The sequence below is a fragment of the Kryptolebias marmoratus genome, linkage group LG24, assembly GCF_001649575.2.
Source record: "Kryptolebias marmoratus isolate JLee-2015 linkage group LG24, ASM164957v2, whole genome shotgun sequence".
Taxonomy (NCBI): domain Eukaryota; kingdom Metazoa; phylum Chordata; class Actinopteri; order Cyprinodontiformes; family Rivulidae; genus Kryptolebias; species Kryptolebias marmoratus.
Window position 1 is genome coordinate 22,617,359 of NC_051453.1, and position 11,771 is coordinate 22,629,129.

General features: G+C 39.1%; 1 protein-coding gene across 3 annotated transcripts; it reads left to right on the forward strand.

The window, feature by feature from the left end:
* Positions 1-1,137: 1,137 nt before the first annotated feature.
* On the forward strand, positions 1,138-5,724 carry glulb (glutamate-ammonia ligase (glutamine synthase) b). 3 transcript variants are annotated; one of them, XM_017433714.3, is made up of 7 exons: positions 1,138-1,373; positions 1,831-2,013; positions 3,370-3,450; positions 3,540-3,686; positions 3,785-3,912; positions 4,022-4,221; positions 4,313-5,724. In XM_017433714.3, exons 2-7 carry the CDS (start codon positions 1,848-1,850, stop codon positions 4,626-4,628), a joined length of 1,038 nt encoding a protein of 345 aa, XP_017289203.1. In that variant the 5' UTR covers positions 1,138-1,373; positions 1,831-1,847; the 3' UTR covers positions 4,629-5,724. The 3 variants fall into 3 exon arrangements, with proteins under 3 accessions (XP_017289203.1, XP_017289202.1, XP_037830277.1); XM_017433713.3 differs by having other exon boundaries at positions 1,140-1,373; positions 3,289-3,450; positions 4,313-4,628; XM_037974349.1 differs by lacking the exon at positions 1,138-1,373 and having other exon boundaries at positions 1,848-2,013; positions 3,289-3,450.
* Positions 5,725-11,771: the final 6,047 nt, after the last annotated feature.

Sequence of the window (11,771 nt, forward strand, 5' to 3'; positions counted from 1 at the left end):
TCAATTTGTCTCTCTTGTTAAATCTGGTCCAGTGTTAGGAAATAAATTCACAGTTAAACAACTGAATAATGTGTTTGCTTTCATAATATTGAGCTTACAGGAGTTTCATAAGTGCATAATATTTTTTATTTTGAATTTAAACACACATATTCACTTATTAAGGACATTACTGTCCGCCTTTGCCTTTTGGCGGCAGACCGACAATGCTTTTGCCCGTGTGTGTGTGTGTATGTGCGTGCATGTGTTCATGTGTCTGTTACGAAAATATCTCATAGACCACAGGACAGATTTTAATAAAACTTTCAGGAAATAAACACTGGTAGAACATCTACAACTTATTAATTTCTGGAGCTAATCCAATTCAAGATGGCCGCCACAGCCAACTGATCCCAGAAAATACAAAAATGGCTATAATTCATTAAGTTTTACAGATATTGAGAGATTTGATGTGGTAGTAACTGGAAGTAATTCGCAGCACATTCACTGACAATGACATTTCATGAGATTGTACACAACGTTATTTTTAAGTTTTGACCCAAGCAGCTTCAACTCTGTCATTTCTCAACATAAGATGATTTCAGTCTAAAACTCTGGCATGAAAGGTGGTGGGCGATATGCATTCCTACATGGAATGCTAGGCTTTTAATTTTGTTAGAAACATATTATCGCCAACCATTTGATTTAGTACAGTACTTACTGTTGTTTCCAGTTGATAGAAAGAGGCTGTTCTACCTAGTTTTACACCGGTGGTTGTTTTTATTGTTTGTGCAGCAGTGTGCTTTGATACTAAGCAAAATTTGATTCAAAAAAGAACTTTGAACTTGAATATTAAATCTTGTTTATATATATTATATATATATATAATATTAATAATAATTTTAGATAGATAGATAGATAGATAGATAGATAGATAGATAGATAGATAGATAGATAGATAGATAGATAGATAGATAGATAGATAGATAGATAGATAGATAGATAGATAGATAGATAGATAGATAGATAGATAGATAGATAGATAGATAGATAGATAGATAGATAGATAGAAATGTGAAACTTGCAGACACTAGAGGGCGCTCTTCTTGTTTATTCTTTTGTGCGCTATTATCCACAAAACGAGCTGTTTTTGTCTGAGAGAGCTGCGAGCCTCTGCGCATGCATGCATTTCTCTGTCGCGTCCACAAGCCTCTCTCATCCCCTCTTCACGGGCTAATCACGTTTTCTCCTGACCAATTAGAGTCTGCGGAGCTGCGATATAAATCCTCCTCAGAGGCAGCCGGGCAGCAGGAATGAACGACAATACAAAAAAACACTCAGACCACACATCCAGGGACTCCTTTGATCTGGCAATATTTTTTTACACTTAACATAAGGTAAGAAACGATTTTTTGCCACCAATACATCTGCTGTTTATTGCATAATTTCTGCAACTTCTTTCTGTGAGTTTGCTGCGGAAATAAATATTTGCTTTTGTGAAAACAGTGTATTACTTTGTGATATATGTTCCTGGCTTACATCGGTAAGCTATCCTCGACACAATCTGAGCGTGACATCTCGTGATATCGTAGAAGATCAAGCATAATGTTACTTTCAAGGTTTGACTAAAACGTCTACAACTCAGGATTAGATGATTTTAGTCTAAAATCCTGGTATGAAAGGCGGCGGGCGATATGCATTATTTTAAGTAATCCTTCAAGGCCTATAGTTCCTGTATGGTATAGAGTTACCTTCAATTTAAGATCTTTTGTGTGAGCTTTTCTTTATTATCTCACACACGCTTTCAGATCCAATAATCAGGAGTGAAGTCTTTGTGTCCTCTGGACTTTGTAGGTTTTGGAATCAAAAAGATGGCCACCTCAGCAAGTTCCAAACTGAACAAAGCTGTGAAGCATCAGTACATGGATCTCCCACAGGGGGACAAGGTTCAAGCTATGTACATATGGATAGATGGGACTGGAGAGGGACTCAGATGCAAGACAAGAACTTTGGAATTTGAACCTAAGTCAGTAGAAGGTAAGATCCAGATCCCATTGAACATTTTCAGAATTTGTTGCTGATGTATTTTTCTGTAATGTTATGCAATTGATCAACACAAAGTAATGCATAATAGTGACGTAGAAGGAAAATGATGCATGGTTTTCAAAGTTTACTTCTCAACAACTTTATCCCTGGCCTTTCTGGTGAGTTCCTTGCTGTTAAAACAGCATCACGAAGACAAAGGAATAAATCACTGAAGTGATGTAACAAATCTCTGAGGTCTTCACAGAAAAGCTGGATTTATACTGAGATTGAATTACATACAGCTGGACTCTAAGAATTAGAAAATTTAGCATTTTCTGTTAACAAGCAGTGTAAATGCTGAGTGCAGAATGACTTGGCTAAAACTTGTTGAAGAAGCTGAAACTGAAGTGCTAAAATTAAAACAAGCAGAACAGTAACCAAAATCTGCAAAACAGTAGCTACAAGCTAAAATGAGTAGAGTGTAGCTACCAGGGAAACAGCAGCTAAAGCCTTAAGTTAGCAAAACAGTAGGGAAAGTCTAAAATTAGCACAATAATAGCCAAAAGCTAAAATTAGTAGTAGTAGTAGTAGTAAAACTGGCAAAACTAAAGCTGAAACCTAAAATTAGTTCAACAAAACTTTAAAAAACTCAAAAGCAGCTAAGAATCAAAATCCCTATTCATTTTAAGGAAACCAAAAAAGTTCAACAATGATAAATATTTTTAATAATGTATAAAAGTTACAAATACCAAGAGTCATTGCACCCATTTCCTGGATGAGCTGAATCTTCTGATATCTGAATTGTTAAAATAGCTAAAAGTATGCTGAAGTAGTGAGATCCAAAAAAAGTACTGAAGAAACTATCAACAAGAAGACATTGAGAATGCCGAGTCAGCGTTCACACTATCAGGTGACCTTTGAAGGCAGTTGATTGCACTTGTTCTTTAATTAAGGTAAAGAGGTATGAGAGTAAAGATGGCTAAAGACACAAGCGTGCCGCACTTCAGATTTTGTTTTGTAAAATTTTAGAAAACCATGTATCACTTTGCCTCCACTTCACAATTATGCACTACTTTGTGTCGATACGTCATATGAAATCTCAGTGCAGTAGTGCAGTACTTCTTGTGGCATTTTACAAAAATATTTAAAGGTTGTGGCTGTACCTTGATGATATGTGGAAAAGTTCAAAAATATCAACACTTTTTCAAGTTGCTGTAACATCATGGCTGAGGATGTGGTTTTAGACTGTGAGGCATGTAGTGGATTTCATTAACTTTCCTTTGTCAGATCTCCCTGAGTGGAACTTCGACGGCTCCAGCACGTACCAGTCAGAAGGCTCCAACAGTGACATGTTCCTTATCCCTGCAGCCATGTTCAGGGACCCATTCAGACAGGATCCCAACAAACTGGTGCTCTGTGAGGTGCTGAAGTACAACCGTAAACCTGCAGGTGAGCAAAATAAGTAAATAAAAAATAACAAAAGCAAACCAGGAAGGAGCCAGCTTCAGTTTCAGCTAACTTTTAGTATTGTCTAACAGAGACAAATCTGCGACACAGCTGCAAGCAGATCATGAGGATGGTGGAGAACCACCACCCATGGTTTGGGATGGAGCAGGAGTATACTATCTTGAGCACAGATGGTCATCCCTTCGGCTGGCCCTCGAATGGTTTCCCAGGTCCACAAGGTGAGTGTCAGGATTCAAGTTTGACTCGTTTGTTGTGTAGTGATGAAATTTCAATAGACCACTAAGAGTTAATGTTTTCTTTATGTTCCTCCTATTAGGACCTTATTACTGTGGGGTAGGAGCAGATAAGGCATACGGGCGAGACATAGTGGAGGCGCACTACAGAGCCTGTCTGTACGCTGGGGTTCAGATCTGTGGAACAAATGCTGAGGTCATGCCAGCACAGGTACATTCTCAGGACTACATTACAAACACAGTGTGTAACTGCATAGTTATTAAGAGGAAGTTTAATAAAATGGTTAGTACTCAGTTTAAATGGTAACTCTGTGTTTTAGTGGGAGTTCCAGGTTGGACCATGTGAAGGTATCAGCATGGGGGACCATCTATGGATTGCTCGCTTCATCCTGCACAGAGTATGTGAGGATTTCGGTGTGGTTGGGTCGTTTGACCCTAAGCCTATATCGGGTAACTGGAATGGTGCCGGCTGCCACACCAACTTCAGCACAATAGATATGCGTGAGGAGGGAGGATTAAAGTAAGGGTTAATTTGTTCTCTTCAATTCACCAACTCAAAAACAGGTGGAAGGGTAATTCAGAGAGGTCCCTAACTTCGTCTTCTTTCATAGAGTCATTGAGGAGTCCATTGAGAGACTGGCGAAGAGACACATGTATCACATTCAGGCCTACGACCCAAAAGGTGGGCTCGACAACGCCAGGCGCCTCACCGGGTACCATGAGACCTCCAACATTGATGAGTTCTCTGCTGGCGTGGCCAACCGTGGGGCCAGCATCCGCATTCCTCGCACAGTGGGGCAAGAGAAGAAGGGCTACTTTGAAGACCGCCGCCCGTCTGCTAACTGCGACCCTTACATCGTCACAGAGGCACTGGTGCGCACATGTGTGCTAAAAGAAGAAGGAGGCGAGCCAACCGATTACAGCTAATGAACAGGAACTGTCATTATCAGTACTGTACGTGCCATTCTGTCGACTTTTAAGAGCCAGGAGAAAGTTCTTTGCCGTTTGAGTTTTCAATCTGACAGATGACATGATCACTGAGAAACTCCTGCATTCTTTGAGCTGTTTGGAGCAAATGTCACACTCTGCCTTCTGTCAACAGTAGGTGTTGTCACAGTGTCAAGTGATTCATTTTATAGATGCACATTATTATTTAGTGTTGAACTTGTATTAAAGACATTTGTTAGCATTGTGCTGTACCCATAGCAACACTCACCCTAAATGTGGTATTTTCCTGGGCTGCGACTGTTGCTGACTAGTTTGTGACTCAGAATTGCAAGAAAATAGGCAAACTTTCCATTACATCCTCACAGAATATTGTTTGTGACCATGCAGCCGCATTTTGCACAAAAATCAAAGCTTGTTTCCATGTGCACGGTTTGTAAAACTGGACTGTAGGCCGTTCACGTTGCCCCCCTCTGCCCTCATCATATTCACCTAAGCCTTGGCAGCTGCAGCAACGTGTCCAATTTTATCAGATGGTATACACTTTTGAAATGAGAAGCAGATTTGAACCAGTTTTTTCAGTAATTATCATTTCTCATCAGCATGTCTTTAAAACCTGGACATGTTTTCTGTCAGAGATCTCCCGTGTGGAAGTCAAAATGCAGCTCCTTGTGCTCTGGAGACGAGCTTCCAGACACCCACAACAAAATTAAGAAGGGTTTGACATGGTTGCAAAAAGTTTTCAAACATCTTCAAAATTCACGTAACAAGACTGCAGCCTCTGAAACTCATGAGAGGAAACTGAGAACCACCACAAATGTTTCAAGGCCTTTTGGAGACTGCCTCATTAATGCCATTTGCAAACTAGTCTCCATCCTTCCAACCCAGTGAGATACCAAAGACATTTGAATGTGTTAGCAACCTCGACCTCTGTCACAGTGATGTCATAGTGATGTTAGTTAAGGTCACAATGTAAGCTGATCTACCTTTGTACGCTTTTTGAGTAATGTATGTCTATTTTGTCCTTTTTACATGTGCAGTTAACTCTTCAATAAATTTCTAACCTTTTTACCTTTGATATTTGTCTACAGTTCTTTATCGTTGGAAGTTAAACTGTGACAGAAAGCAGTTTGTCACGAGCGTCTTGTCAGCTGAGTCTCTGAAATGTGACTGCCGTTAAGAAGAAACTGTGCTGTAATGTTCAGCAAGTGGTGATTCATTTGGATAAGTTACACACACACATCCTCTCATTTACAGAATCAACCAAATACACCAAAGAGTTATTAAAAGCTACTGTACTTAACACAACAGCAAATTGTAAAAAACAACAAAAGAAATTATTTCAACCTCTTTAACACTTTTATAACACTTATAAAAGCAACATACATGTGAACACTTTGACACAGGTTCATTCAAAACCAGTGTGTGAAACTGTCTACCTGGTAGTTTCTTTTGAAAATAGCAATGATAAGAATGCGAAAGAAGCCTGGGAAAGAACGAACAAGATGGGAACAAATCAGTCTGAAACCTCCTGAGCTCATGGATAACTTTGCTCAACATTAGCACATGACAGAAAATGAAAGGCCTAGTATTTCTCAAAAGAATGCATATTGCCCACCACCTTTAATGCCAGAGTTTTAGAGTAACATTATCTTATGATGAGTAGGAAAGGAATTCTGGTTTCTTTGGTCCAACCTTGTAAATGATGTTATGTGCAATTTCATGCAAGATCTTGTGAGGTGTATTAGCTCATTTAAGGTCTGTGTTACAGATTATTCTCAGATACTACCACACCAAATCTGAGGTCAATAACTATAAAATTGACTTGAGTTACAGACATTTTTGTTTCCTAATATCATTTAGCTGTGGCGACTGACTTGGGACCGGTCCCAATACTCGCACTTGCCACCCTTGTGTCCTTCAAATGTACGTTCATGCTGAAGGGTTTGAGTGCGTAGTGTGTCCCAATTCTCCAGAGTGCTCTTTAGCCCCGCCCCCTTTGTGTACTACATCCGCCCTTCGGCTAAGCCCGCATCTAGGCAGACTTCGGCGAAGTATTTACCCACAATTTATAGCTACATGTGACGTTTTGAATTTTTTTTCCCTATTATCTTTATTGATAATGAAAGAGTTTTTAATTAAATAGCAGAAATATGGCAGTGGTGACAGAGCAAGATGCGTCTGTCATGAAAAAAGCAGTTTTCAAATGTAAAGTATTGAAATAATTCTTGTTTCACTCTGCTGTACATGTGTGAATACTATCAAACTTTGCTCCGTATTCAACAAGTCAGAACAAAACACATTTGAACAGCCAAATATTTCCTGCCATGATTTTGCAAAGCAAAAATACCTAAACTGTACTTTTAAAATCGTATTGTACTTAAAATACCAAAACAGGGACCGGTCCCGCCATGTTGGATGTCGCAGTTATGACGCAGAGGCGCAAGTCGAAGATGTAACCTGTACTGTCCAAATTCTCCAACATTTGCATGCTTGTAACCTGCGCACACAAACCCTTCTGTGTACTTCGAATGAGTACACACTTCATAGAGGGGCGTAGGGTGTAGTGCGAGTACTGGGACCGGGCCTTGGACTAGTTTGATTTCAAAAGGGTTAAGCAGTTGTAAATGTACATTCTCTAATGTTTCTTGAAGATTTTATTAAAATCCACAATGTGGTTTATGAGATATTGTGTGTTTGTTTTACTGCAGGCGTCTTAAATGAGAATAACTTCAAAGGTTAATGAGTTGTAGCTGTACATTCAGTGATTACTTCCTAAGAGTTCCATTAGGATCTATCAAGTGGTTCAGGAAAATTGTTTACCAACACGACAGATAAATGAACACAGACACATGCAGAAACAAGCAAGAATATTATTGCCTTTTTCACAGATAATATTAAATGCCTTTTTTGCTAAAAACTCCTATAAAATCTCCTCCTACACTATCTGCACGCCTATGTTGTCTCATGTAATAACCACTGCAACAAGTTTTAAAGTATGTTGACTGTGAGCTCTGGATGACTCATAATCTGACAATCATTTCTCATACCACGTTCCAACAGGTTTCTTGACCAAAATTAAACGAAACATTCCTCAGAGAGGATTTAACTTAGATATTTTAGTGCAGACCAGGCAGGTTGTTCTCTACCCAAGATAAGATGATGTCCAATGTGCAGCTGTCAGCCATAGATAATCTATCGACACAAGTCCTTTTCTGAGTGATTTATTCTTATCATTTGGAAATTCAGCCTAAATTTGTCATGAGTGACAGAGTGTTTCAAAGTTTATTTTAGTCCAAGGGCTGTACACTGGGATCAGCAGTGTCAGAAAGGTGATGGGGACATATTTACACTAACGTCTCATGTTCTTTAGTGGATTCTATCCAGTGGTTCCGTCAGGGGCAAGGCGTAATCGAGGGTCCAAAAAATGAGAGCAAGGGCAAAGCACCGGGAGACTGTCAGGAAACGCTGGAGAACTACTTGCTTGATAGCTTTCATAATCTGGCACTACAGGAGAGCAGGAGAGGAGAATATATAGAGCGTAGACCAGGTGGGAGAGATAACAAACAGGGTAGAGACGCAGGTGGCTAGAATGAGCATGATTAGCATGAACACTAGGCAAGGCATGAGGGACAGACATGATCATCACAATTTGAAACTTTTCAGATTAAATTATTATAAAATTGTAATGTACAGGTCCTTCTCAAAAAATTAGCATATTGTGATAAAGTTCATTATTTTCCATAATGTAATGATAAAAATTAAACTGTCATATATTTTAGATTCATTGCACACCAACTGAAATATTTCTGGTCTTTTATTGTTTTAATACTGATGATTTTGGCATACAACTCATAAAAACCCAAAATTCCTATCTCAAAAAATAGCATATTTCATCCGACCAATAAAAGAAAAGTGTTTTAATACCAAAAAAGTCAACCTTCAAATATTTATGTTCAGTTATGCACTCAATACTTGGTCGGGAATCCTTTTGCAGAAATGACTGCTTCAATGCGGCGTGGCATGGAGGCAATCAGCCTGTGGCACTGCTGAGGTGTTATGGAGGCCCAGAATGCTTCGATAGCGACCTTAAACTCATCCAGAGTGTTGGGTCTTGTGTCTCTCAACTTTCTCTTCACAATATCCCACAGATTCTCTATGGGGTTCAGGTCAGGAGAGTTGGCAGGCCAATTGAGCACAGTAATACCATGGTCAGTAAACCATTTACCAGTGGTTTTGGCACTGTGAGCCAGTGCCAGGTCGTGCTGAAAAATTAAATCTTCATCTCCATAAAGCTTTTCAGCAGATGGAAGCATGAAGTGCTCCAAAATCTCCTGATAGGTAGCTGCATTGACCTTGCCCTTGAAAAAACACAGTGGACCAACACCAGCAGCTGACATGGCACCCCAGACCATCACTGACTGCGGGTACTTGACACTGGACTTCTGGCATTTCCTTCTCCCCAGTCTTTCTCCAGACTCTGGCACCTTGATTTCCGAATGACATGCAAAATTTGCTTTCATCCGAAAAAAGTACTTTGGACCACTGAGCAACAGTCCAGTGCTGCTTCTCTGTAGGCCAGGTCAGGCGCTTCTGCCGCTGTTTCTGGTTCAAAAGTGGCTTGACCTGGGGAATGCGGCACCTGTAGCCCATTTCCTGCATACGCCTGTGCACGGTGGCTCTGGATGTTTCTACTCCAGACTCAGTCCACTGCTTCCGCAGGTCCCCCAAGGTCTGGAATCGGCCCTTCTCCACAATCTTCCTCAGGGTCCGGTCACCTCTTCTCGTTGTGCAACGTTTTCTGACACACTTTTTCCTTCCCACAGACTTCCCACTGAGGTGCCTTGATACAGCACTCTGGGAACAGCCTATTTGTTCAGAAATTTCTTTCTGTGTCTTACCCTCTTGCTTGATGGTGTCAATGATGGCCTTCTGGACAGCAGTCAGGTCGGCAGTCTTACCCATGATTGTGGTTTTGAGTAATGAACCAGGCTGGAAGTTTTTAAAAGCCTCAGGAATTTTTTGCAGGTGTTTAGAGTTACTTGATTGATTCAGATGATTAGGTTAATTGCTTGTTCAGAGAACCTTTTCATGATATGCTAATTTATTGAGATAGGAATTTTGGGGTTTTCATGAGCTGTATGCCAAAATCATCAGTATTAAAACAATAAAAGACCTGAAATATTTCAGTTGGTGTGCAATGAATCTAAAATATATGACAGTTTAATTTTTATCATTACATTATGGAAAATAATGAACTTTATCACAATATGCTAATTTTTTGAGAAGGACCTGTATTATGTTGTAGACCAACAAAGTTATCAAATGTTTTGTTGTAAAATTCTAAAACTTCCACTATGACAAGAAACTTCAGAGGGTTATCTTAATGTATGGTAAACCCCCAAAAAGTAACAGTTTCTGAAATACGAAGGTGTTGATGGTGTTTTTGATGTGTGTTAACAGATATGGGAAAGGATGCTGAAAAGTTTAAGGGTCAGAACTTTTGCCTGTAGTTAGATTTATTAGACTCTGTACGATCTAAGTGTTTTTAAAAGTATTTGCTTACTAAAACTGTTACTGTGTGGCTGCACAGTTCGTTCTAAGAGAAAACCAATTCCTCTTATATAACAACATGTTGATTATGCAAAGAAAATCAAAACCCGCTGACCAAAGCCCAGCCAGTCCATCTCAGTGTATTCTTTATGCAATCATCGCTGTGTTTGTTAGCACAGTCAGGCAAAACCTGGATTTTATAAACTCTGTAACTAGTTTAGGAACAGAGAAAAGAAAGAAAAAAAAAACAACTGCAGGGCTTGGAATCATTTCTGTTAAAATAGCTAATTTAAATTTGGAGGAGGACAAGATTTGTTTGTGCCATGAATATTGTATTTTATACTAGAAAATATCTGAAGTAGCTTTGAAGGGTTTCTATGCAGTTATTGCCTGAAACTCCAATAGTCATCAACTCTCTGACAAAGCTCAATAATACGTTGTGACATACTTTTGTAATGTTCTAAGGTGATAAAATGCTGACATTTTGATGTATAAACTGTATAAGTCTGTCACTTCCTAACAGCACTCTTAATAAGACAGACAGACAGAAAAGCTGAGCAGAAATTAAGCCTCTAACAAATAGTCGAGGAATGAAAACTATAAGTTTTATTGAAATGTAAGTGAACTGCAAATGGCAGAAGCCTCAGGTTGTCACACGTCAGGTTTTGTATGTCTTTAAGTGTTTTATGTGAAAAATATGTTAAAGATACTCTGAATATACTCTGAATTAATAGGATTCTGAACTTAGACACAATGGCAGTCAATAGAAGCTTGAGTGCATACTTTTGCACTGTGGAATATTTTGAGAAAAAAACAACTCCTATAGAAGTGAGAGTACACTGTGTAAAGGAAAACAAATACCTTCCTTTTAATGTGTAAAAAACGAGTACAGTTTATGGGAATTTCTTTTTTGCAAATTTCAAAATTTCATCTATGCCATTTTGCTACCAAGAGTCATAGCACTCTATTCCCGAATGAGCTCCAAAAATCCAAAAGTAACAAGTAGCAAATTGAAAATCATGCCTATAGTGGGCTAATACAAATAAAGGTGCTTCAGTGCTTATACATTGGTACCCTCAACAACCTTTTGGAGTGTAGCTTATTCTGGATCAAGTATGACTGCTCTCACATAAATGGGAAGGATCTTGCATGCAGTAGTAATAGCTTACAGCAATGTGTTTGACAGGAGTTTAGACCAAACCAAATTCTATTTGGCTCAGAGTTAAACGCAGAGGAAAAAAGTCCAAAATACACGGTACTGGCCTCTTTTTAATCAAATCCTGCAGCCGAGCTTGGGAAATCTTCCACTCACAAAGAGTCTTTCAGGACAAAATCATTACTGTTCAGTCAGTAAATGCAACAAATACCTTGTATATTTGATCATTTACATAAATAGGAAACACAAACAAGAATATTTTAAAAAGATCTGTTTCAGTATAAAGGTTTCTTGATTGATACTGTCAGCGCATACTTCAGTGAGCTGAAAGGACCTTCGGTTCAAAAGTTTGTACTCAAATGCGCTTTATTTTACTGTTGCACAACTATTCAAACTATCCTGTTGCATTACCATCC

Excerpts from the sequence above, each read along its gene's own strand:
- glulb (XM_017433713.3), top strand. The coding sequence starts at position 1,848 with ATGGCCACCTCAGCAAGTTCCAAACTGAACAAAGCTGTGAAGCATCAG. Across the intron at positions 2,014-3,288 it reads TGAACCTAAGTCAGTAGAAG|ATCTCCCTGAGTGGAACTTC; the intron begins GTAAGATCCAGA and ends TTCCTTTGTCAG. Across the intron at positions 3,913-4,021 it reads CTGAGGTCATGCCAGCACAG|TGGGAGTTCCAGGTTGGACC; the intron begins GTACATTCTCAG and ends TCTGTGTTTTAG.